The 27,789-nt window shown below is 41.0% G+C and overlaps 1 protein-coding gene across 5 annotated transcripts in view; it reads right to left on the bottom strand.

Moving 5' to 3' along the window:
• The window catches only part of RNF216 (ring finger protein 216), a 185,566-nt gene that overhangs the window by 17,546 nt on the left and 140,231 nt on the right, over positions 1–27,789 (bottom strand). For all 5 annotated transcript variants that reach the window (XM_037815392.1, XM_037815395.1, XM_037815394.1 and 2 more), the window contains exons 14-15: positions 17,532–17,629; positions 2,492–2,714 (exon numbers count right to left, since the gene is read on the bottom strand). In XM_037815392.1, the coding sequence (XP_037671320.1) occupies positions 2,492–2,714; positions 17,532–17,629 (321 nt within the window). The remainder of the gene's footprint in view (positions 1–2,491; positions 2,715–17,531; positions 17,630–27,789) is intronic.

The following is a 27,789-nucleotide window of genomic DNA, read 5'->3' as shown; positions in this document are numbered from 1 at the left end:
GCAGAAGTGACTTTTGGCAGCTACTGGACAATCGAGAAGGCTCTTTGTCCCTTTTAAGCCCCTTCCACTACTTGGAACACAGATGTATTAGTCAGAGCTCCTTTTCAGACCATAGCCACATGAGATTTTGGCAGAGCAGAAAGCAAGAACCAACTTGGTCCCTGACAAGTTCATGGGGTAAAGTTGCTATCCCATACCTGGCCACCTCTGTACCTACACATGAGGGAGAAATAAACTTTTTATCTTGTTTAAGTCACTGTTACTTTTGGCTTTCTATTATTCACTGCCAAATCAATCCTTATTAATACGGGGATGTTTATTGATTTCTTACCGAGTCACATTATTCTTTACATAATAACATTTATCTGTATCACACATATACATAACATCTATTTTCCCTGGTTTTTCATTTGCCTTTGTCTTTGTGTATGGTATAGTTTGCCAAGGAGAATTAAATAATTTTAGACTGGCCCTGATGTAATGTTAAGAAAAACTTCCCCCTTTTCTAAGATTGTAAAAGTCATCTATTTTGTTTTCTTGAAGAATTTGCAAACAGTTAGTCAACTGCCCAAAAAGCAGTTATTGAACATGCTCTCTCCCTCCACATGATAGTCAGCATGATCTTGAAAGCTAAATCAGGTCAAATCACCCCCCCACGCACAGCCCTGCCATGGCTTTCCATCGCACTTAGAGTGAAAGTCTGACCTGGAACCGTGCCAACCTCTCTGCCTTCCCTCTGCCTAGCTCTTCACCTTCCAGCCCCTCTGCCCTTCTTTCTGTTTCTCAAACAAGCCACGCTGGTTTCTGCCTGTCTGACATCTTCTCATCATGCAGGTTTCACTGCAAATGCTGCCTCCTAGAGATCTCTCCCAGATCATTCTACCTAAAGTCGCCCCCACCCCACCCACATTCAGTCCTCTCCACTGCAGCTGTTTATTTCCTTCCCAGTACGGACCAACATGGATAATTCTTTGCTAGACTCTAAACACCACAAGAGTAAGAACTTTTTTTGTTCCGAACAGTCCTGGCAATGCTAGATATTTAAGAATGAACAAATGAACGAAACAGTCATTAACAGTCATTTCTCCAGTGATTTGAAATGGTATTTTCATCATACATTACATTTTCATGGGTTTGTTTTTGGTCTCTATTTTGCCCCTTTGATTTATTATCTAATCTTGTATTAGTCTATGCTGTTTTGATTAGTATAGTTTTGTAGTAAAAATTAGTCTTATTTTCAAAATCTTCCTGATTAAACTTTACATTTATCCAGATAAGCATTACTGTCAATTAAAAAAAAATCCTACTGAATTGAGAAGGTAATTGCATTAAATCTCAAACCTCTGCTTTACTTTGGAGAGTGATCTCTTTATATTACCAAGTCTCCCCTTTCAGGAACAAGGTGTGTTTTCCCACTACAGCAGGCATCAAAGGTGAGAAGTAACTGTGTTAGCAGGCCTACCTCCACGTAGGCTTTGCTGCACATCCCCAAGGCCTTGCCTTTGTTCCAACTCAGGAGAAGTTCACTATTACAGTGAATCACTTCTTCTTTCTTACTTGCTGGGGCCAATTAAAGCAGCTGGAGTTCTGTTTACACAATGTTTTAACCCCCTGTGGCTTTATAATATTTTACTATTTGGTAGAACAAGTCTTCTCACATACCACATAGTTATCCCTCCAGATCACCTCAGAACTGAGTGATTATTTAAGAAGAACTGATACCTTTATAATATTGAAACTTATCTAAGAACAATGCATAGGTCTCCATATAGTCAAGTCTCTATTCTCAATAGAGATTTCTAGTTTTCTTCATAATTCTATGAAGTCCTTGATAAAGCTCATTTCTAGGGTCATTTATTATTTGTATTATTACTGCAAATGGTAGTCTGTACATTTATTTTGCATCCAGCTACCTTTCCACTGCTTCTAATAGCTTTCCAGTTGATTATTTTTGCCTATTTCAGGTTTGAAGTGGTAAATTTGCCTTTCTTCTTTACATAGCAGCAGAGTGTTTGGAAAAATGTCTGATACATTGCAGGTACCCAATGAAATTAGCTATTACCAACTTTTACATCTCTTATTTTATTCTCTTACCTAACCTCATTGATCAGATGTTGCATATCAAAATGGTGGTGACAGTCTTAGAGTTGACTTTACTGGGGATGCTTCTATGTATTTCACTGTTAAATATCTCCCAACAACCGTTTTGAAAAATACGGTTTTAAAAAAATTGTAATAAAAAAGAGTCCTTTTAATATTACTTTTTAAAAGTTTAAAATGGCATAGAAAATTTTTATTCCCTAAAGAATTGAAAGAATTTGTCCATAGAATGGTATGAGCATGCTGCTGCCTGATTACTTTTCTCCGTTTTCCTCTATGTATTTTCCTATCTTTTCACGAGTCAAAACCTCTTATGTACAGATAAAATCTTTTTTCATCACATTATCTCTGTTTCCCCTACAAAGCAACGGGCAGCGGCGCGGTCACTTACAGTGGGGTCGGTCCAGAGCGAGCACCTTGAGCACTCCTGGCATGGGGCTCCCGGCGACCGAGGGTGCTGGCAGAAATGGTCGTACCCGTTGATGGATACCCGACAGAGGTAGCACATCTGGGCGCCGCAGCGACAGGACATGCGATTGCAGCCTTCGGACTTGATGAGGCCAGTTCCACACTTGTGGCACTTCCTAATGCGGGCGGCAGTCATTTTCTCTTCACTGCAAAACAAAACATGATTGGAGACGGCAGGGAAGACAAAGAGGAAAGAAAACCATTGTGGCTCTTAAGCATTCGTTTCTTTCCACATATAAAGACCTAAGCTTAGCCCTTTTGGTGACATTCAAATAGTGAAAAGACTCTATGTTTTAGAGTTTATGTGTACAAAGTTCATCATTTGAATGGGAGGACTTTGGTAAATCACCCAACTGCTTGGAGACTCAGTTTCCTCATTTTTTAATTGGGAAACCCAACTTTCTCATAGTATTTTTTTTCCCTTCAACTTTTTATTTTGAAGTAATTTCAAACTCACAGGACAGTTACAAAAGAATACAAAATCCACAGAGATTCCCAGATCTGCCAATTTTAACATTTTATCACATTTACCATCTCTTCCCTCCTTTAATTAATTCTGTCTATCCTCTGAACATTTGAGAACAGGTTGTGTACATTATGCTTGAACATATAATACTTCCATATACATTTCTAAAGAACAAGGATATTTCCTTATTCCAATTTTTTCATACATCCCCATAATGTCCTTTTGGGCCTTTTCTCCATTATTAGTTCCAACCCAGGATCATAACTTGCAGTTTTGCTGAAGAGGATGACAAAACAGCATCAAGTAGGCAAAGTCTTAAAAAAGGTAGAATCTGTTACTGTCAGCTCAATAAACGTGCTCGTGTTCACCATCTTAGTTCCTCAGCGACTGTCAAGACACTGCTCAATGCTCTGTTGTTAAGCCTTAGAAGGTTCTGATGAAAGTTTTTCCCACTTAAAAAGCTGTGTCCAAACTACAATCCAATTTTTGTACAGCACAAGTTTTCTCTCTGACAACACTCTTGCAACCGAGGCACGGCTTTAAGTTGTAGCACTCTGGTTGTCTGAGGCTGCCTGACTTCTTCCCTGGGCAGGCAGCGTGGGCTGCAGTGTGTATGAGAAGTGGCCCAAAAGAATCATGGTTAAACAGGGCCTTCCAGAAGGCTCAGGAGGCAGGGCACACTTACATGCCCTGTAACACTAAGCTCTGTCACCAATGTGAAACCAACATGAAATAATGCGTGTGATGGGGGAGAAAGGGCACTCATAAAACACCTACAGTAGTAGACAGGGCCACCCTGACCCCTAAAATCAAGATGACTGCCTGCTTCAGAAAGGACAGCTGTTACAGGATGTGTGTTACTATCCAGTAATGCAAAAGTGCAAAATGGAACTAGGGAGAAAGCACAACTGATTTGTTTGTGGGGAGGGTAGTCTGGGAACTAGATTCTCAACTAGGCAGGAAACAAGAAGCCCCCCATGGGCTGACTCCTTGGCTGTGGAAGGCCTCCACACCCCATAGGATGAGTCCCCAGGTGCAGGACAGGAAGACAAGCTTGAGCTGCAGCTGTATCTGCTGACCTTGTGTTCAAACAGGGCGGCTCACTGGCCCCTCTCCACAACCAACCTGGTTCCTGAGACGTCATGATAGTTTGTTCTCACAACTATGCAACTATGTTGGGAACGTTAATGTGGCAAAAACACATAACATAAAACCATTTTAATCATTTTAAAGTGTACAATTCAGTGGCATTTAGTACATTCACTGTGCTATGCAACCATCAAGACAAGTTCCAGAACATTTCTTCACTCCAGAAGGATACCCCACACCTATTACGCAGTTATTCTCTATCCAGCCCCCCACCCCCAACTCCAGCCCCTGCTAGTCTGCTGTTTAGCTGGATCTGGCTGTTCTAGGTATTTCACGTACATATTATGTTCTCTATAAATAAAATCATAATGTGACCATTTGTGTCTGACTTCTCTCACTTAGCATAATGTTTCCAAGGTTCACTCGTGTTGTAGCATATACCAGAAATTTATTCCTTTTTATGGCTGAATAATATTCCACTGTATGCATATACCATATTTTGTTTACCTATTCAGTCGATGGACAACTGGGTTGCTTCCACTTTTGATTACTGTGAGTAATGCTGCTATGAATATTTGTGTATAAACATTTGAGTACCTGTTTTCAATTCTTTTAGGTATATACCTAGGAGTGGATTTGTTGGGTCACACAGTAATTCCATGTTTAACTTTTTGAGGCATCACCAAACTATTTCCCACAGCAGCTAAACCGTTTTATACTACCATCAGCAATGCACAAGGGTTCCAATTTCTCCACACATCGTCAACACTTAATTCCCATTTAAAAAAATCACAGCCATCCTAGTGGGTGTGAAGTGGTATCTCACTGTGGTTTCTGATTTGCATTTCCTTAATGGCTAACAACGTTGAGCATCCTTTCAGGGGTTTATTGGCCATTATGTATCTTCTTTGGAGAAATATCTATTCAAGTTCATTGCTCATTTTTAAATTGGGTTGTCTTTTTGTTTTTGAGTTGTAGCAGTTATATATCTTTACACACTTTGTGCCCATTAACATAGATTTAAAATTACTGTTTTATGCAGTTGTCTTTTAAATCATACAGGAAACAAAAAAGGAGTTACACACCAAAAAGTACCATAATACTGGGTTTTGTATTTATCTATCAGCTATCATTACTGGAATTCTTTATTTCTTCACATGGTTTCGAATTACTATCTGGTATTCTTCCATTTCAGCATGCAGGACCCCCTTTCACATGTTTTAGAGAGCAGGCCTACCGGTGTTGGATCCCCCCAGCTTTTTTACTTGGGAATGTCTTCTTTTCTCCCTTATTCTTGAAGGATAGTTCTGCAGCACACAGAATACTTGGTTGGCAGTGCTCTTCTTTCAGCACTTTAAACATGTCACCCCACTGACTTCTGGCCTCTAAGGTTTTTGATGAGAAATTGTTAATTTCACCAAGGATCCTCTGTACTCACAAGCTGTTTCCTGTTGCTTTCAAGATTCTCTCTCATCTTTAGCTTTGAAAAGTTTGATTATAATGTGTTTTGGTGTGGCTTTCTGAGTTTATCCTACTTGGAGATTTTTTGAGCTTTACAGATACGCAAATTCATGCCTTTTATCAAATTTGGGAAAATTTTGACCATTATTTCTTCAAATAGTCTTTCTGCCCCTTTCTCTCTCTTCTCCTTCTGGGACTCCTAAAATGCATACATTGGAATGCCTGATGGTGTCCCACAGGTCCCTTAGGTTCTGTTCACTTCTCTTCATTCGTTTTTCCTTCGGCTCCTCAGATTGTTCTGTTTTCAAATTCACTGATTCATTCTTCTTCTTGCTCAAATCCAGTGAATTTTTCATTTCAGCTAAGTTCTTTTCAGCTCCAGATTTTCTATTTAGTTACTTTTTGCCATTTCTCTCTTTATCGATATTCTCATTTGTTCATACATCCTTGTCCTGGTGTCCTTTAGAACTTTGTCTATGTTTTCCTTTAGCTGTTTAAGCATATTTAAGAAAGTTGATTTAAAGTCTTTGTCTAGGAAGCCCAACATCTGGGCTTCCTCGGGGATGGTTTCTGTCAGTTTCTTTTTCTCCCTGTGAATGGCTATGCTTCCTGTTTCTTTGAATGCCTTCTAGCTTTTTGTTGAAAACAGGACATTTTGAATATTCTGATGTAGTACCTCTGGAAATCAGATTCTATCCCCTCTCCAGGGTGTGCTGTAGTTGACTCCTGATGGCTACATTCGTCTGCTTATTTAGAGGTTTTTCCAAACTAGTTTTGCAAAGACTGTATTCCTTGTCACAGGTGGTCACTGAAGTCTCTGCTCTGTTACCTCAGTAGCCAGCCAGTGACCTGACAGATTTCCATAAACGCCTGGAGCCAAAAACCAAAAAAACAAAAACAAGACAAAACAAACAAAAACTCTCTCCTGGTTTTTGCAGTTTTCCTCCGAGATCCTTCAACACTAAGCCAGGTTGCCTATAACCACCGTGACCTTTACTTCCTGCTTGCAAACAGCCCACAGATCAGCCAGAGGGGCAAGCTATTGTCCTCACAGTTCCTTTCTGAGCGGGCATTTGGCCCCAGGCATGTGTGTTGTACTCTGGGTTCTCTAGTATTTGCAGTAGCCCTTCAAAGTCCTTATTTCCCCAAGAACCTTCCTTCTCAGCTTCTGCTACCTCAGACTTTCAGGTCTGTCTTCTGCTTGCCCTGTCTGCTGTCTCTTGGCTCAGTGTTTTTCAGGGAGTGCAGGTCTTCAAATGCTTCCAACAGATGCATCCTGGAAAACTGCTCCAGCCTGAGGTGGCGAAACAAATGTCAGCCTCTGTGCAGGTCACCAGGGAACCACCTGACAGGTCAAAATGCACATCACCATGTTTTGAGCACAAGGTCCGTACTAGTCCCGACACTAGTAAGCTGTACCAGAAATATGTCCACTGTCCCTACTGCTGTCGCAGAAGTGGGGAACAGGGGATTGTAGGCAGGTAAGCTAAAATGCCACAACGCTTTCTGACTGGAATTCAGCAGTTTCTTCTTTCATTAAGCACTCTCCTGGTGGCTGTAAGGTGACGTGCTGTAATGACCTTCTAAAGGCTCTCTTTAACCCCAGTATTGTTTTCCTTAAAGAGATTTATCATATAGGCATCAAAACAACGTAATTTTGGCCATGTCATCAGTTTGCTTAAACACATTCAACAGTGGGATATCCCAACACTATGTGCCTCTAGATGTGATGTAATATGAAATACACAGTACCACCTATGACATATTCTTGCCAAAAAAAGTTGAATGTGAATCTAATCGAGCCTTTAGATCTAAATGTTAACTTATAGGAAATACAGGGAATAGAAGAACAAGTTAAAGGACGCTGTGTGGTTTGGATGTATTATGCTCCCCCAAAACACGATATTCTTTGATGCAATCTTGTGTGGGCACACATATTAGTGTTGATTAGGTTGGAACCTGTTGAGTGTTTCCATGGAGATATGACCCACCAAACTGTGTGTAACACCTTTGATTAGATTATTTCCACGGACATGTGGCCCTGCCCATTCACTGGAGTCCTATAAAAAGAGCTCACAAACAGAGGGACCTCAGAGCAACTGAGAGTGACATTTTGAAGAGCAGCTGCAGCTAAGAGAGGACAAAACCCCCCAAGAGCAACATTTTGGAGAACACCATTTTGAAATGCAACCTGGGAGCAAGTGGACATCAGCCACATGCCTTCCCAGCTAACAGGTTTTCTGGACACCAATGGCCATCCTCCAGTGAAGGTACCCGATTGCTGATGTGTTACCTTGGACACTTTATGGCCTTAAGACTGTAACTGTGTAACCAAATAAACCCCCTTTATAAAAGCCGATCCATTTCTGGTGTTTTGCAAAATGGCAGCATTAGCAAATTGGAACAGACGCCATAAGGAAGCAGCCATCTCCAGAAGTAAAGTATCCCGCAGGTTGACTGCCCTTGTTTTGTTTCAGTAAGTCAATGGCATGACAAAAAAACACACTGGAGGAGAGGCGACTATCCTAGTTTTAAAACACATCATCAAACACAATAATTGGACCTACTTTGGATCCTGATCTGAACAAACTGTGGCATACATGGAAAGCTGGTTTGAGAAAACTGGAGAAATCTAATTGTGAACTGGGCATGAGATGCTATCTTTTCTAGTTTGTTAATGCTGCTGGAATGCAAAACACCAGAAATGGATTGGCTTTTATAAAAGGGGGTTTATTTGGTTACACAGTTACAGTCTCAAGGCCATTAAATGTCCAAAGTAAGACAACTGGGTACCTTCACTGGAGGATGGCCAATGGTGTCCAGAAAACCTCTGTCAACTGGGAAAGCACGTGGCTGGTGTCTGCTCCGAGTTCTGGTTTCAAAATGGCTTTCTCCTGGGCCATTCCTCTCTAGGCTGCAATTCCTAAAAAACATCACTCTTAGTTGCTCTTGGGTTGTTTTTCCTCTCAGCTTCTCCAGAGCAAAAGTCTGCTTTCAATAGCCATCTTCAAACTGTCTCTCATCTGCAGCTCTCTCTCAGCTCCCGTACATTCTTCAAAGTGTCCCTCTTGGCTGTAGCAAGCCCGCTCCTTCTGTCTGAGCTTACATAGTGCTCCAGTAAACTAATCAAGGCCCATGCTGACTGGGCGGGGCCACACCTCCATGGAAATTATCCAATGAAAGACCTCACCCACAGTTGAGTGATCACATCTTCATGGAAACATCCAATCAAAAGTCTCCAACCCAATCAACACTAATACATTTCCTGCCCACACAAGACTGCATCAAAGATAATGGTGTTTTAGGGGACATAATATATCCAAACCAGCACACTATCAAAGCGATTATTAATGTCAATTTTGTTAGTAGCGATATGTGTGATATAAGAAAAAAAAAATGGAAAATTTAGGGGTGAAATTACAAGCTGGCTTGGATTTGGATTTGCTTTAAAATACGATAGCATTTTAAAAAGAAGAAAGAGAAATGGGATAGATGAAGCAAGTGTGGCAAAATGTTGACAGTTGTTGGGAGTTCATTATAGTATTACTTTTGTTTCTGTGGATGCTTGCAGATTTTCTTAAGAAAACATAAAATAATCCAAGAGAAAAGCTGTAAACGATTTCCCTAATACAGGTTAAAGTTTAAGTTTCATAACATGTCACAAGGTGCCAAGATCTAGCCACATTTTACACCCCTTATTACGCTGTATTTTATGATACAGAAACAATAAACTGCTTACGCCTCCCTGTGTGTACCCTGCTGTTCCTTGTTTTTAACAGCTGACAATTGGCAGGACATCCTCAAGTTAAGGCTATATGGTGGGGAGAGGAAAGTGGAAGCCCCTGGAGCACCCCTCCCTACTAAAAGTAATACCGGATTCCTGTGGAAATTTTTGAGTTTGGTGCCTTCATCAAAGAGTTCAAAGACACAGGAATGCCAATTTCCAACACATCTCCTTTTACTTCCCTGTTTGGTCTGTACAGAAGAATGGGCCTTGGAGAAGAACAGTGCATTACTGTAAGCCTAATAATCAGGTGCTGACTTCAAATGCAGCTGCTGTTCCAGATGTCATTTCTTTTGGGGGCAAATAAACGTCGCCCCTGGCAACTGGTATGCAGCTTTTGATCTAGAAATGTTTTTCTTTTCTGTCCAGTAAGAAGAGAATACCAAAAGCAGTATGCAAGGATCTGGATCATTTGTCATCCAACAAGACAACACACTGGTCTACTTGAATGACATGCAGATAGAATGTGGTGAACAGGAAGTAGCAGGTCCTCTAGGACACATGAATAAGATGTGTGTGTGCCACGAGGTGGAAGACAAATCCCTTGACAATTTAGGGATGTGCAATCTCTATGAAATTCTGGTGTCTGGTGGTCAGGGGTATTTGTCTGGATATCCCTTCCAAAGTTAGGCACATGTTGCTATATATTGTGTCCCCCACCACTAAGAAAGAAGTCCACATTTAGATGTCCTGCTTGGATCTACTTATGGCTGATTCAAAAGGTTGCCAAATTTAGGACCCAGACTAAGAGAGGCCTACCAGCTGGTTTAGGATCTAGAGCTATTCCAAGTGTCCATGACAGACCAAGATGTTGAACGCAGCCCATGGCAAGTGCTGACGAGAGAATCAGTGGAGGTCCTGCTTAGGTAAGTAACTAACTATTCTCCCTCTAAGAAACATCTCCTGGCCTGCTACCGAGCCCTGGATTCATCCAAATGCCTGACGATGGGGCATCATGAATGATTACCAAGTGCAAGAAGAATACACATGACAAGGCTTGAACTGGCCCTGAATGCATGAAAAATGTATCCATTTAAGTGCCAGTGTCACTTGTAAAGCAGGGTCTTCCTTTAAAATAAAAAAAGCGCTAATATTTACTGGGGACTTACCATGTGGCAAGAACCATTCTAAGCACTTTAATCTTCATAATAACCCTACAGGTAGGTACTATGATGCTCCATACTTTACAAAGGAGGAAAGTGAGGCACAGAAAGGTTAAGTAACTTGCTCAAGGTTACAAGGCCTAGGAGTGGTAGATTCAGGATTAGAACCTGGCAGTTTCATTTCAGAGTGAGCTCTTAACTACAACTGTCCATAATGTGCACCCAACATATCTATACTGATGCATGAATGGGAGGTAGTTCTCAGAGGCACAATAAAGGCTCAAACAGCAACAAGAAATCCTTTCCTCCTTTCAACTCGAAAGATTTTTGGGGCGAGGTGACTCAGAGGGCTGAAAGACAACTCAAATGAGAAGTTTAAAGAGTTTTAGTCAATAGCACAACTGTAGGCATAAGCAGACTGCCTGGCAAGATGCCTACTAAGAAGAAAGAATAATTTTTGACATGTTGATGACCCCAGAGCCTTGCCACTGTCTCCACTCTAAATTTCCAAGGCTGACAGATTGGTAAGCTTAGACTTAACGAACCAACCGTCTACTTTTCTCATTGGAACGATGTTTGTGATCACTATGCATGTATGTTGTATTATTGGTTTTCTATGGTTGTTGTAACCTTAATCACATCTGCAAAGTCCTTTTTGTCATTTAAGATAAAATAGTCACAGGACCTGGGGGTGAGGTTTAGGAATCTTTGGGGGTTGTTATCCTGCCTATCACAGTCCTACCTCTGGCCTGCAAAGATTCACATCCATCCCTCATGTAAAGTATAGTTACTCCATCCCAAGGTCCAGAAAAACCCTTGTGGGCTTTACATAAATGCCCTTTATCATGTTAAGAAAGTTCCCTTCTACTTCTAGTTTTCTGAGATTTTCTTTTTTTAATCATGAAAGGATGTTGGATTTTGTCAAATGCCTTTTCTGCATCAGTTGAGATGACCATGTGGTTCTTTCCTTCATTCTATTAATGTGGAGTGTTACATCAATTGATATTCTTATGTTGAACCGTCCTTCTATTCCTGGAATAAGTCCCACTTGGGCATGGTATATAATCCTTTTAACATACTGTTGGATTTGGTTTGCCAGTATATTGTTGAGGATTTTTACATCTATATTCATAAGGGATACTGGTCTTTAATTTTCTTTTCTTGTGCTGTCTTTATCTGGCTTTGGTATCAGAGTAATGCTAGCCTCATAGAATGAGTTAGGAAGTAATCCTCTTCTCTTTTTTTGAAGAGTTTGAGAAAGATTAGAATTAAATCTTCTTTAAATGTTTGGTAGAATTCAGCAGTGAAACCATCTGGTCCTGGACATTTCTTTGTTGGGAATTTTTAAATTACTGACTCAATCTCTTCATTTATTATTGGTCTATTGAGATATTTTATTTCTTCCTGCATCACATTAGGCCATTTGGATGTTTCTAAGAATTAACATCATCTAGGTTTTCTAATTTGTTGGCATATAATTGTTCATAGAACACTCTTATAATCCTTTTTATCTCTGTAAGATCAACAGTAATTTCCCCACTTTCATTTCTGATTTTAGTTATTGTGTTCCCTCTCTTTGTCAGTTTTGCTAAAGGTCTGTCGATTTTATCCATTTTTAAAAAAAAAACAAGTTTTGGTTTTGTAGCTTCTATTTTTTTTCTATTCTCTATTTCATTTATCTCTGCTCTCATCTTTACTATTTCCTTCTTTCTACTAACTCTGGGTTTAATTTGCTCTTCTTGTTCTGGTTTCTTTAGGTGTAAAGTTAGGTTATTGATTTGAGACCTTTCTTCTTTTTTAATGTAAGCACTTAGAGCTACAAATTTCCCTTTAGCACTGCCTTTGCTGCATCCCGTAAGTTTTGGTATATTGATGTTTTTGTTTGTCTCAAGATATTTCTAATGAGCCCTGGATTTCTTCTTTGATCCATTAGTTGTTTAACAGTGTGTTGTTTAATTTCTACATATCTATAAATTTTCCAGTTTTCCTTTTGTTGTCGACTTCTAACTTTATTTCACTGTGGTTGGAGAAAATACTTTGTATGATTTCAATAATTTAAAATTTATTAAGATTTGACTTGTGGCCTAACATATGGTGTATCCTGGAAAATGTTCCACGTGCACTTGAGAAGAATGTGGATTCTTCTGTTGTTGGGTGGAGTGTTCTATGAATGTCCATTACATCTTACCGGTTAATAGTGTTGTTAAGTCCTCTATTTCCTTATTGATCTTCTGTTCCACCCTTTTACTTTCAAATTCCTTGTGTCTTTGTACCTAATGTGAGTGCTCTTATAGACAGCATATAGATGAACGCTTTTGCATCTAATTGGCCAATCCTGGTCTTTTAATAGGGGAATTTAATCCACTGACATTGAAGGTAAAAACTGAGCAGGAAGGATTTACTTCTGCCATTTAGCTATTTGTTTTCTGTATATCTTATATGATTTTTGTTTCTCAATTACTTTATTATTGCCTTTTTTGGTATTTAGTTGCCTTTTTGTAGTGTACAATTTTGATTTCCCTCTTTCCTTTTCTCTATATATTTTATTTATTTTCTAAATGGTTACCTTTGCAATTACAATGGACATCTTAAACTAACAACAAGGTAGTTTGGTACCAACTTTATTTCAGTAGTATACTAACTCTCTACCATATCTATATATCTCTGTCCCTCCCCCTTTATATTGCTATTGTCTCAGATTATATCTTTATACATTGTATGCCTATTAACATAGATTTAAAATATTATCTGACACATTTGTCTTTTAAGTCATATGGGGGGAACAGTTACAAACCAAAAGTACAATAACAAGGATTTAATATTTACCCACATAGTTATCTTTACCAGTGTTTTTTTATTTCATCTCATGGCTTCAAGTTACTGTCTAGTGTCCTTTTATTCCAGCTTCAAAGACTCCCTTTAGCATTTCTTGTAGGGCAGGCCTACTGGTAATGAACTCTTTCAGCTTTTGTTTATCTGTAAATGCTTTTATTTCTCCTTCATTTTTTAAAGATAATTTTGCTGGATATAAAATTCTTGGATGACAGTTTCTGTCCTTTAAAGACTTTGACTATGCCATTCCACTGTCTACAGGCCTCCCTGTTTTCAGAAATCCTGATGTAAATCTCACTGGGGGTCCTTTGTACGTGACAAGTTGTGTCTCTCCTGCTGCTTTCAAACCTTCTCTTTTCCTTTGGATAGTGACAATTTTGCTATAATGTTTCTTAGTGTAAATCTACTCTGCTTGGAGTTTGTTGAGCTTCCTGGATGTATACATTCATGTCTTTCATCAGATTTGGGAAGGTTTCTGTCATTATTTCTTCAAATAACTTTTTCTGCCCCCCCCCGCCCCCGACATTCTGGGACTCCCGTGATGTGTATGTCGGCATGCTCGATGCTGTCCCTCAGGCTCTGTTCATTTCTCTTCATTATTTTTTGTTTCTGTTTCTCACATTGGATAATTTCAATTGCTTGTCTTCAAGTTTATTGATCCTTTCCTCTGCCTGTTCGAATGTGTTGTTGAATCCATCTAACGAGCTGTACTTTGCAGCTCCAAAATTTGTTTGGTTCCTTTTTATAATTTCCATCTCTTTATTTTGTTCAGACGTTTTCCTAATTTCCTTTAGTTCTGTGCATACTGATTCCTTTTGCTCACTGAACAGATTTAAGACAGTTGATTTAAAGGCTTTGCCTAATAGTTCCAAAGTATGAGCTTCCTCTGGGATGGTTTCGGGGAATTTTTACTCCCTGTGAATGGGCCATATATTTCTGTTTCTTTGTGTATTCTGTAATTTTTTTTTTGAGAACTGGACATTCTGAGTATTACGGCTGTTCCAAGTCTGGAAATCTAGTTCTCCCATTCCTCTGGGATTGCTAGATTTTTTGTTGTTGTTGAGGGGTGGAGCCACCAATTTGTGACTTCGAAACAATTTTTTGCTCCCAAACAGGGAATAGAAAAAGAAAAGAGAAAGAAAAAGAAAAGAAAAAAAAGTCCTGTCTTTTTATAACTTTCTGCTGCTTTTGCCTGGGGTGGAGGTAAGGGGTGGAGTTGGAACAATGGCTGCCTTCAGAGCTGGTCCCCCAGCGACTGGAAGTATTTGGATCAAAAGCAGTGATCAATAATCAGACTACCCCCCCCCCTCCAAACCCCTGATTTTGGAGAACTAGATCCTTATAGCCAACCCTGGCACTAGCAAGCAGCACCAGGAGCCCGGGATGCAGTCCCCACTGCTGCCTGCCATGCTGTTGGGGGATGGTGGATGGCAGCTGCTGCATGGTAGAGGAAATTCATTTATATCTACCATAATTTACCAGCCTCTTCCTCCAGCTCTTCCTGGATGCTGCATGGTGTTCCACTAGACTCCAGAGTTTCAAAATAATTGATTCATACAGTTCCTGCTAGTTCAATAGTTGGATTGCAAGATGGACTCCTGGAACTTCTTACTCTGCCGTGTGCCCACAATCCTCTCTTTTATTATAGTTTTGATTTGCATTTCCCTAATGGCTAATGATGATGAGCACCTTTTCATTTGCTTATTGGCCATTTGTATCTTCTCTGGAGAAATGTCTATTCAAATTCTTTGCCCAATTTTTAAATGGGTTGTGTTTTTTGTTGTTCCTTTATAGGAGTTCTTTACATATTTTGTATGCTCAACCCTAATCAGATACATGATTTTCAAATATTTTCTTCCATATCTGACTTTCAAATATTTTCTTCCATTCTGTAGGTTCTATTTTTGCTTTTTTGAAAAATGCTTTGATGCACAAAAATTTTAAAATTTTGACAAAGTCCAATTTATCTACTTTTTCTTTTGTTGCTTGCACTTTTGGAATCATATCTAAGCATCCACTGTCCTGAAGATATTTCCCTATGTTTTCTTCTAAAAGTTTTACAGTATTAGCTCTTACATATAGATCTTTGATCTATTTTGAATGAATTTTTCTATATGGTGAGAGGCCGGGGTCCCAAATTCATTCTTTTGCATGTGGATTTCCAGTTGTTCAGCATCATTTTTTGAAGAGATTATTCTTTACCCATTGAATGGACTTGGAGCCCTTGTCGAAAATAGCTTGCCAGATATGTGCAGGTTTATTTCTAGACTCTCAATTCCATTAATCCACATGGCTATCTTTATGCCACATTTTAAAAATTACTGTAGCTTTCCAGTAAGTTCTGAAATCTGGAAGTGTGAGTCCTTCAATTTTGTTCTTCTTTTTCAAGATCCTTTTGGTTATCTGGGGTCCTTTCCAATTACATATGAATTAAGGATTAGCTTTTCCATTTTGTCAAAAACGTTGCTGGAATTTTGATAGAGATTTCACTGAATATGTAGTTTGCTTTAGGTAGTTTTGACATCTTCACGATATTAAGTCTTCCAATCCATGAACATGGAATGTCCTGAATGGCAGAGTTTTTCATGTTCAAATTTCTACTCACAGTCTGTTCAAGACAATCTTAGGCTTTTTCTACCATGATCCTCAAAATTCTTCCAGCTTCTGCACATTGCACAATTCTAAAAAGCCATTTCCACAGTTTTAGGTATTCGTCATGGCTGCTAGCACCCCACATTTGGTGCCAAAATCTGTACTACTGCCAATTTGTTTTACAGTTTGGTAGGTCAGAAATCCAACACGGTCTCAGGTGGAATAGAATCAAGGTGTTGGCAGGCTGTGTTCCTCACTGGAGGCTCAGAAGAGGAACTGTTACCTGCTCACTCGGGTTGTTGGCAAAATTCTGTTCTTTGCAGTTGTAGGATGGAGGTGCCTGTTTTCTTGGTGGCTGTAAGGTGGTTGTTCCCAGCTTCTAGAGACTGCTGCATTCCTTAGCTCATGGCTCCCTTCTTCCACCTTCAAAGCCAGCAATGGGAGGTTGAGTCCTTTGGTATCTCTCTGACTTTTCATCCATCACAGCATCTCTATCTGACCACGGCTGGGAAAGGTTCTCCACTTTTAAGGACTCCTGTGATTACACTGGGTCTGCCTGGATAATCCAGGCTATTCCCCGCCAACTCAAGGTCCATAACCTTAGTTACCAATGCAAAGTCCCTTCTGCCATATAACACACTGCAGGTTCTGGGGATTAGGATGTGGGCATTTTGGGGTGTCATTATTCTGCCTACCAGATATGTAAAGAGCACAGTCAGGAGGCCATCTGCCTGGGTTCATCTCTGCTATGCCACTTACTACCTGTGTGACCATGGACAAGTTACTTGGGCTCTCTGTGCCTCAGTTGCCTCAATTTGCTACCAACTCCCAAACAGCCGTTCCCTACCCGTTTTTTTTTTTTCCCCTTAGAAACAGAATTCCCTCCTTACCCTTCAAATTTAAGCTGGGCACAAAGTCACTTGGTGCTTGCCTTGGAGCAGAAGTGATGTATACAATTTCTGCATCACTCACAACTTAAGGAAAAGCTACCGGCCCTGGCAAGTTGTCTTTTCCTTTCTCCTTTCCTATGGGCTGGAGTGTAAATATGCTGCAACCCAGATCCCTGAATCACCTCTTGGGACAGAACTGCTTCATTAGCCTGGCAAGGCTGGACTATCATATGAGAGAAATAGATTTCTGTATTATTTAAGTTACTGCATTTTTGGGCCTTTTACAGCAGCTTAGCCTTTCTTTTAACTAAAACAATAATAAGTTAGTATTTATAAAAAGCTCAGCACGTCTTACTATTGATTGCATCTCTTTTCATTCTGGAGCTTGGAAATTTTACTTAATGTCTTAGGCCAACAGTATTCTATAGGAAACAGAAACAACAACACTAGTGTAATCTAATCTACGTAAAACGTTTTACTTCTTAATTTAGACAATAAGGAAAAAGGAGACCGACATTTACTGAATTCCTATGTGCCAAGCATCTTCAATAAGTTACATTTGACCTTCAGGAAAGCTCCATGAGGCTGCAGAGATGAGGAGACAGAGGTTCAAGGATCATGTCACCTCCCCAAGATCACTCTAGTTTGGGGCGGCTTCAGAATCTGTTCTTCCCACAATACACAGTGTCCCCTCTCCCAAAATGGGAGGGCCAACGAAGAAGTTGAGAAGCAGAGAATCAACTCACATAGATGTTCGGTACTTGATGTCATCTTTTTCAGCCAGCTCTTCACAGGTGAGGCCATTGTGATCTTTCCAGAGTCCCTGACACTTCCTACAGGTTTCCTGGGGATAAAGGACAGACAAAAAGACAGCTCCTGATGAGTGGACACCATACCAGCTTTTGTTCAACAAAAGAGAATGCGAAACAAGCTTCACTTGGTTTGAATTCTTTTAGTGGATCTTTCTCTTTCAGCAGGGATATTTCAAAAGAAATTTCTCAGTAGAAGAGGCAAAATTCATTAGAAGAAAGCATGGGGAAAGTTTTTCCTCATAGAGAGTACTGCTCTCCAATCTCAATTTGCATAAAGCTTTCTAAAATGCCAGGGGCCACTTGAAAAAACCCCACATGAGACTGCCTTAATGTAATTTTACATTTTTAAAAATAAAACACTGCAAGCTCACGCTCTGCCTCTCTTTGCTCCTGAGATGATGGCAGAACAGCCACCCAAGTCAGTGCTGTTTGTAAGTTTGGGTAACATTTGTCGATCACCCACTGGAGAAGCAGTTTTCAGAAAACTTGTAACTGATCAGAATATTTCAGATAATTGGATCACTGGCAGTGCCGCCATTTCTGACTGGGACGTGTGCCGGTCATCAAATCCAAGAGCTGTTAGCTGCCTGAGAAATCATGATATTAAAACAGCCCACAAAGCAGGACAGGTCACCGAAGAAAACTGCCACATTTGATTATATACTACGTATGGATGAAAGCAATCTGAGAGATCTGAATAGAAAAGAGAATGAAGATAAAAACTGCAAAGTGAAAATTGAACTACTTGAGCTATGATCCACAAGAACAAATTATCATTGAAGGTCCCTATTATGGGAATGACCCCGACTTTGAGACTGTGTAGCAGCTGTGTGTTAGGTACTGCAAAACATTTCTGGAGAAGTCGCAGGAAAGCTGCATCCATTCATTGCTGAAGGTGACAATGATTCACATCTTTACGGTGATGTTCTGTTAATCAGCGTGTTAAAAGTATAATGCTTCAAAGCTCAAGGCCACAACTTTTTTTTCAACTGACTTGTTTTTTATCTTAAAAAATAATCGTATGTGCCTAACAGTCTCCCCCCTCTTTGTTGCTCAGATGTGCCCCCCCCCCCAACTAAGCCACCTTGGCAGGTGATCTCACTGCCCTCCCCTCTATGTGGGACCTGACTCCCAGGGGTGTAAATCTCCCTGGCAATGCAGGATATGACTCCCAGGGATGAATCTGGACCCAGCATCGTGGGATTGAGAACACCTTCTTGACCAAAAGGGGGATGCGAAATGAAACGAAATAGAAGGTTCAGTGGCTGAGAGATTTCAAATGGTGTCGAGAGGTCACTCTGGTGGACATTCTTACGCACTGTATAGATAACCCTTTTTAGGTTTTAATGTATTGGCATAGCTAGAAGTAAATTCCTGAAACTAATGAACTCCAACCCAGTAGCCTTGACTCTTGAAGACGATTGTGTAACAATGTAGGTTACATGGGGTGACAATGTGATTATGAAAACCTTGTGGGTCGCACTCCATTTATCCAGTGTATGGATGGATGAGTGGAAAAAGGGGAAAAAACCTAAATGAAAAACAGGATGGGATGGGGGGGGTGATTTGGGTGTTCTTTTTTATTTTTATTTTTTATTCTCATTCTGATTCTTTCTGGTATAAGGAAAATGTTCAAAAATAGATTGGGGGGATGAACACACAACTATATGATGGTATTGTGAACAGCTGATTGTACACCATGGATGACAGTATGGTATGGTACGTGAATATATCTCAACAAAACTAAATTAAAAAAAAAAAAACAAAATATAATTGTAGATGGAAATCAATGTTGTATTTGGCAGAAGAATTAATAAAAATCTTTGATTCAGATAGTTTATGGGGTACATTAAATGCTCTTAAACAAACTGGACCGCTTATTTTGCCCCAATTACAAAAACAGTGGAACAAACAAAATAGTAGAACCACAAAATATAGTGTTTTTTGTAACAATTATTTCTTTCCAATGTTTAGCTGTAAGGTATCTAATCCAGTGACTGCTAGCATTCTAATTTGCTTCATTATGATCTCAATAAGTAATTAAAACATCACTTTCAGGCCCAAGTCACTATCTGAGCCCACTGAGACTTTTAAATAATCTACCTCTTTATTAAGTTGATATGTATAACCTGATGGACAAATGTCCTCTAGTCACCTATACTACCTCTCTTTTTACCCCAGGGCCTTTTATCCCTAGTCACAGGAGTTCATAATCTTGATTGGAAGTATTTTGATTTACACATACCCAGAATGCACACTTGTATGTCAGAAAGATAGGAAAGAGAATGATTTATGGACTAAATTGTTAGCATTATTCTTAATTTTCGTTTATCTAGTTTATTTCATGAGGAAGTCAGTTTTGTGCTCCCATTTGGACCACCTTGCCTTTGAAAATTTATATCCAAAAAGGACACTGTATGCTGGTTCATCTTATGCTCATTTTGACAAATGTGTCCATTTTATATGCACATACAACCCAAATATTACATATTGGGTTAGATGGGAAAAAATAGTTTAAAAAGCTGGAAAAAGAGAATTCTGTTAAGTTGAAGTCCTTAAATAATATGTGAAGTGTTCCTTTATCACTGTTTCATTTATAGGAGAATACAGGTAATTTCTGTATACTTTGAGATAACTGTAATTTCAAATTCATTTGGAAATACAGAAGAGACTGTTTTCAAAATAAACTGGGGAGTATAAAATATAATTTAGATATAAACAAACAAACATAAAAACCACTGTGATCACACCCCCTTTATCTAGTGTATGGATGAGTAGAAAAATGGGGATAAAAACTAAAGGACAAATGGGGTGGGATGGGGGGATGATTTGGGTGTTCTTTTTTCACTTTTATTTTTTATTCTTGTTCTGGTTCTTTCTGATGTAAGGAAAATGTTCAGAGATAGATTGTGGTGATGAACGCATAACTACGTTATCATACTGTGGACAGTGGATTGTATGGTGTGCGAATGTATTTCAATAAAACTGAATTTAATAAAAATAAAAATAAAAATAAATAAATGCAAAAAAAAAACAAAACCAAAACCAAAAAACACTGTGAGCTGCCTGGGGACAGGGTTTGCATTTTATTAATTTCTGCAATCCCTACACCCAGTATTGGGTCCGGCAAAAGTAGACACTTGTTGAAAGGAACTAAAGAATGATCCAGATTAAGATCACAAGGGTCCCTAAGGGATACACTGCCTCAGTCATCCATCACCCGCAGACGGATGTCATCCTCCATAGCTTAGCTTTACTTATAAGCATGGATTTTAAAAAATCAACACCTTTTTTTGTAGGATCATTCATAGTTTATAAAATATTTTCATATGCGTGAAACATATTGATCCCCTATCAATAATAAGAATTTACTGGGCACCTACTGAATGCCATTTACAAGGCCAAGAATTAGGGCACAGTGGTAAGCAAAACAGCCTTGGTTACTGCCCTTGTGGGGCTACAGTCTAATCGAAGAAAGAAACATTAATCCAATGATCATGGATATAAACAGAAATTACAACTCTAATAAGTACAATGAAAGAAAAAATGGTGTCATGAGCTTTATCTGGGTACCCATTCTAATCTGGGGAGACAGTGAAGGCCTGAAGAAGTGAAGCCTGAGATCTGAAACAGGAGTCAGTGACAGCTAGGGAGGGGCAGTAAAAAGAGAATAGCTTTCTAGACCGAGGAAGGGCAACTGAAGACTGTGGCAGAAGAAAGCACGGCTGGTTTGGTTCCTGTAGTTGGACTGCAGGGTTCAGTCCATGAGGGGCCTTATGGGGCCTCATTACCACTCTGATGTTGATCATAAGAGCCATAAGGACACTACTGAAAGGTTTTAAGCACAGAACTGACATGATCAGATTTGCAATTTTAATAGATAATTCTGTGTGGAAAACACTTTGGAGGGAGGAAAAAGTAGAAGAGTAAAAGAGCCAGGAAACAACTAAGGTCACCCAGGAGAGAGTGGATGTGGGTGAGAAAAAAAGTTGACTGACTTGAGAGAAATTTAGGAAGCAAAACCAGCAGTCTTGGTGACGGCTTGGCTAGGAGAGTAAGGGAGAGGGAAGTTCGTGCAACCAAAGATAACAGTGACACTGTTGGAGACTGGGAACAATGGAGGAGTCCTGGCTTGCGTAGATCATGAGCTTGACTTGGGTGGTGTTGACACAGGGGTACCTGTGGGACACCCAGTGGAGAGGTCATTGATAGGAGATGTATTAGATCATATATTCACATCAATTTTAGAAATATCTCCTTTAGCTGCTCTCCACACTTGTGAAATACATGTACAAGGTAACTGTGTTCAACAGCAAACGATTAAAACATTTGTCCATCCATACAATGAACTATTATACAATTATTAAAAAGAATCTGAAAGTGTTTTCTCTAATATATACTGTTAAGATGACTCTATCAAGGCACAGGATAGTATGTATACTATGCTACCTTTCCGTATAAAAAAGGTAGGGGGCAGATTATAGTCGTGTATAATATATATGTTAAAGGATACTCAGTAAGTTGGTAATACTGATTGCCTCTGGGCAGCTGAAAGGCATGAGAGACTTTTTACTTTCTGTCCTTTGAATTTTATACTGTGTAAATGTATTACCTAGTTCAAAAATAAGCAAAATTTAAGAAAAGAGACAAAAATGAAATGGACTGCTTGGAGAGCTGAAAAACTAAACAACCCTTTGGCGGGATGTTGCAAAAAAACTTTGCTCAATGGAGTGGGGAGTGGCAACAGAGATGAGCCGACCTAAGATTCTGTACTTAAATGCCATTACTTCCAAGGGGTACAAATGCTCTTTAGTCTACTACCTACATCACCGTCAGGAGACGGAGACTAAATCAGTAGTATATTTATTTATCACCCAACAAAACATAGAGCAGCATAAAAGACCCTGTGCCTGACTATTCCAGAAAGCTGGAGGATAAACAACAGCTGGAGAACAGCTGGGCTGGTATTTGAATCCTCACCTTCAAAACAATACTAACCCAGCCCCCCAGCAGGAAAGCAGCTTATAAACAACGCGCACATTATACTGTGTCTCAGCATTCCCGGCACTCTGCAGCTATTGGTTCACGGGGGCCACCTTCAGAAGGAAAGCCACCCACTTTCGAGGTGAGGCCCGGGAGCACAGGGGCATATGACCTGCTCAGTTCCTCAGGGGTCCCTACGGAACCACTGCTCAATTTGCTGCCACAGTGGTTCTACGGTTGGTCAATAGTGGGGTTTGGGCCACGGCACTCCTCCTGGAAGGGCCCAGGGATCCCTGAGAACGACAATGAAACGTCTTTCAAAGAGACGACCCAGCTAGACCCTAAAACACAATTAAACCAGGCCAGCAAATGACAGGCCGAGTAATTGTAACTTGGATCTCTCTCTGTGTTGCTTCTTTAAAACACACCCTTTGCTTTAAACACTGTATATGTTTTACTAAATTGTAATTCTCTCCTCTTAAGCACAGCTAGGATTTGTTCCTAAATCCAAAAAATGCTTAACCAATGTCAGGTAGAAGAAATGGGACTGAATGTCTCTTTGAAATGAACATCATCACTTTCTTCAAAGAGAAGTTAGTGAGAAAACCCCAAGGCCCATTTTGAAAGGCACAGTATAGTTTAACAATTAACTTCAAAAATGAAGGACATTCATATTCTGGCTCTCAAATCTCATCAGAGACTATGCTTTCCACCCTCTGTGTGCATTTTCAGATCAGAAGGAAACAGCTGAATTCACCATCATCCAAAATACAGCAAGGAGGCAGCTCCTTTCTTCTAAATGAAGAAGGCACATGTACACTGGTGAGTGCATAAGGAGTGGCTACCAGGCAATCATGGGAGGTTTCTGGGTTAAGTTTTGTTTGTGGGTGGGTACAGTGTACTTTATTGATGGTACATGACAAGGTGGGGCTCTCTGAGCACCCCCATTCTTCAGGGAATCTGGGATGGAAGCTGTGGAGGTTGGGCCACTCTCAGTTGGGGGATGGAGTTGAGGCTAGGAATCCCCAGGAGCTGACTGCCTCGTTCTTCCTCTCGTGCTGCTGCTAGGGCTGGTGGTCCAGGGGCTCTTATTCTTTGGAGGCCACGTGGACCATAAGGACCACCACCCTGTTACTGATGATTAAATTCATTGTCACACCAGGAAGTGAGACTGAAGAAGTGATCATTGAGGGCAATGCCAGCCCCAGCATCAAAAGTGGAAGAGTGCGTGTCACTGATGAAGTCCTGACAGAAGCAACCTGGTCCTCAGTGTGGCCCAGGATGCCCTTTAGGGGGCCATCTGATGCCTGCTTCACCATCTTCTTGATGTCATCGTACTTGGCCACGTTCTCCAGATGGCAGGTCAGATCCACGAAGGACACACTGAGGGTGGGGCCATGGAAGGTCAGGTCAGTGAGCTCCACTCAGCTCCAGGATGACCTTGCCCGCCATCCTGGCAGCGCTGGTAGATGCAGGGATGATGTTCTGGGCAGCCCCATGGCCGTCATGCCACAGTCTTCAAGGTGGCAATGATGGCATGGATGGTGGTCACGAGTCCCTCCACAATGCCAAAGTTGTCATGCATGATCCTGGCCAGGGGGGGCCAGGCAGTGGGTGGTGCAGGAAGATTGCTGACAATCATTGAGGAGTTGTCATACTTCTCATGGTTCACACCAACAACAAACATGGGGGCAATCAGCTGAAGGAGCAGAGATGATGACACTTTTGGGGCTACCCTTCAAGTGAGCCCCAGCCTTTCCCAGGGTCGTGAAGACATCAGTGGACCCCACAACATATTCGGCACCAACACCACCCCATTTGCTGTTAGCAGAATCTAGCTTCTGGAAGATGGTAATGGGATTCCTACTGATGGTAAGCTTCTAGTTCTTAGCCTTGATGGTGCCTTTGAACTTGCCATAAGTGGAATCATATTGGAACACGTAGACCATGCAGTTGAGGTCAATGAAGTGGTCACTAAGGGCAACAATTGACTCTGTGCTGGACTTTGCAGCATCCCTGGTGACCAGGAGCCCAATACAGGCAAATCCATTTATTCCAACCTTCACCATTGTCTCTCAGGGATGCACAAAAAGCAGCAGCTGTCTGCTGAATGGGGAAGAGCAGAGAGCTCTGCGGTAAGGTTTCATGATGCCCTTTAGTCCTCACAACAGCATCGAGGTGTTTGAGTATTCCATTAAAGTCTTCATTAAAATACCCATCTCATCCCTTCAATTCAAGCAGTTGTTAGGAAGCCACTCTCACAAGCTTCCTCAACAGCCAGCAGATGCTCCCAGGTCACCACTTCATCTAGGCTCCCCAGAACCCCCTTCCAGGCCTGGCTGGCAAGGTGAACCACCCCAGAGAAGACACGAAGTCCAGGTCACCAGCCTCTGCCTCCACTTCACCACAGTCTCTGTGAGTCCACTCTGAAGCTGCCTGGCTCCCTGGTACACTGGGTTTTACTTCCTTGACGTCCAACCTTTTCTCAGAAGTAGAACATGGTAGAAAATGTTCACTTAGGTTTGAATGGTCCTCCACTGAAACTTCTAATCTCACTCTCCAGAGAGAGAAGTTACTGATACAGATAGTAGGCATGAGGCTGTGGTCAATCCAAATCTAACCTTTGAAATTCCAGCTTTCTGCTTTGCTATCTCAGGTACTCAAAACTGTAAAACTGACCAAAACTGGTCAAATGGTGAATCATATCTCTTGAAGTAAAAGATGAGATCTGGGCACTAAGCTGTTCCCAAAAGCTTCACAGACACCAGGAGCCGCCTAGCCATGGGCATGCAGGCCACATGTGCTTTCTGGTTGCCAGAGTCACTGGTCCTCCCCACCCCTAGGCCCACATGACACACGGGCAACAGCCAAAAAGTTCAGAAAGACACTGATTTTAAGAAGTGGAAAACAGACAATGAGTCAGATGCTGGAACCCTTAAGAATCAATAAAGCTAAGCAATGCTGGGCTCAGGCAGAATTGGTGGGTTTTCCTTCCTTTCACTGAGTGAGTCCAAGAACTTCTATTTTTCCTAGAGCAAGGATTCCCACAGTCTACTGAGTCAGGTACATAAGTAAATTGAGTGCAGCACAGTGAACACACACACAAGCAAAGAGGGAATGGGTAAGCCAGAGATGGATTCCTTGGGGAGCTGACATCTTCATGAAATTGAATAAAATAAAGTATGACACGCAGTGAGAACAATCATGCAACCAGCCAAGTACTCCTCTCACCTCTTCGCTAAGGACCTTTCCCAATACGACAGTTGTGGCAGTTAAGATCATGGTCAAATTGGCCAGGTTATATGTCCCGCTGTTTGGTGAAGTAAGCACTGGCCTGACTGTTACTGTGGCGACATTTCATGGATTTAAATCACCAGTAAGCTGACTGCATCTATGGCTGATAACAGCTACAATCAACCGAGGAGACTAACTTCAACAATGAGAGAAGTCTGGAGGCTTTAAAAGAAGTGAGGATTTCAGCGGTCAGAAGGGAGAACTCTACCTCTACTTCAGTCAGCCAGCTTTTCCTGGGAAATCCAACAAAACCTTCACGGGAGTTCCCAGCTTGCAAACTGTCCTACAGACTTTGGACCTGTGCATCCCCACAGTCACCTGAGACAATTCTTATAAAAATCTCATAATATTTACAGATATCTTGTCTTGGTCCTGTTTCCCTAGAGAACTCTAATACCCGACAGTCATTAAAGCCAAGTATCTAGAATCTAAAACCAGATCTTCAAACAGTTCAACAATGAAATACAGTCAATGCATTAATATTTTAATGAGCACAAAAAGTTGTCAAATCATTCAATAAACTTATTTTAAGGTATGATTTATTTCATCTCACCCTTTAAAATGTTCTATAAATGAACACATACCTGGGGTGGGGGTGGGCATTCTGTTCACAACTTTTCTGATACGGTAAGCAATCAAAAAGTGTTGTGACTCTTCTGCTCTAGATCATGGAAAGTTGGGGAAGGGGAAAGTCAAGCTTGGATTTCAGAATGCTTGCACAGATTCAAAGAGGCTGGGACAAGAGACAGGAAGGCAGTTAAGAAACAACAGGAATAGTCTGTGAAAGAGATGAGGCGGCAGGCAGGGAGGAGAGAAAACAGAAATGTTTCCTGAGTAGAAATAGATTGGAAGGGGGCGAGATGGTTCTAGATTTCCGATTTGAGACACAAGTTTGGCAGAAGCACCAACTTGGATCAAGTGACGCAGAAGAGGAGCAGAATGAGTGAAGGTGGAAGCAGAGGTGAGAGGGTGAGTTTAATTTTAGACCACCTTACTTAGTCACTCATTTACTTGCTCTCCCAACATTTGCTGCATTTCTATTATTTGTTGAGTACTGTACTAGATGCTAAGGATACAACAAATTAGACCTAGTTTCTACCTCCCTGGAGTTTATGTAACAGTGTAGTTACACCTATGGAGCATTTCAAAGGAAAAGGACAGGGTGGTGGAGTGTGGACGGCAGATTCCAAGTAGAGTGGGACTGCAAAGGCCTCTAGGAGGGTGTGGCTGCTAAACTGACCCCTGAAGGGTGAGCAGGAGTTAGCCAGGAAAGGGCAGAGGGAAGCGCAGGAGGGAAGGCTTGCAGGAGAGCAGCAGAGGAAGCGAGTGTGGCTGGAGGCCAGGGAGGGAGGGGAGGTAAGAGGGGGGACCAGGGCCAATCACGTGGGCCCTTGTGGCTGCGGGAGGAGTTTGGATTTTGTCTTTAGAGCAATGGAATGCCAGAAAGCCAGAAAGGTTGGAAGGGGGTGGGTGCATGGGTGGGAAGGGTGAGAATCTGATTTACATTTTAAAAGGATCGTTAGGGGAGGGGTGGTAGGGCCTTGCAGCCACACCCTCTCTAAACTAGGACTCAGGAAATAACTTCTGAAGAACAAACCTGAGGGGTCTGATCTGATTCTTGGCCAGATTTCCTCATCAGCCCTCCACAAATAAGGCCGCAACCCTAAGAGGGGCACATTTCCCTTTATGATTTAAGAAAGGGACTTCATTATTATTTTAATTTTAACGTAGACTTTTTTTTTTTTAATTTCTTATGGTAACATAATCAGTTCTGGCTCTTTAAATGGGTCGCCTATTGGAAGGTCTTGGCAAGAAGCTGTGCATCTCTGACACAGCTGTGGACTCACATCTCTGCACACTTCTCGGCAGTTCTGGCCAAGGGTCTGGTAGGCCTAGTCTTTTTCAAGATAAAACT

The sequence above is a fragment of the Choloepus didactylus genome, chromosome 21 (genome assembly GCF_015220235.1).
Source record: "Choloepus didactylus isolate mChoDid1 chromosome 21, mChoDid1.pri, whole genome shotgun sequence".
NCBI lineage: Eukaryota > Metazoa > Chordata > Mammalia > Pilosa > Megalonychidae > Choloepus > Choloepus didactylus.
The sequence above is the reverse complement of the archived record's forward strand: the minus strand, read 5'-3'. Positions and strand labels throughout refer to the sequence as shown.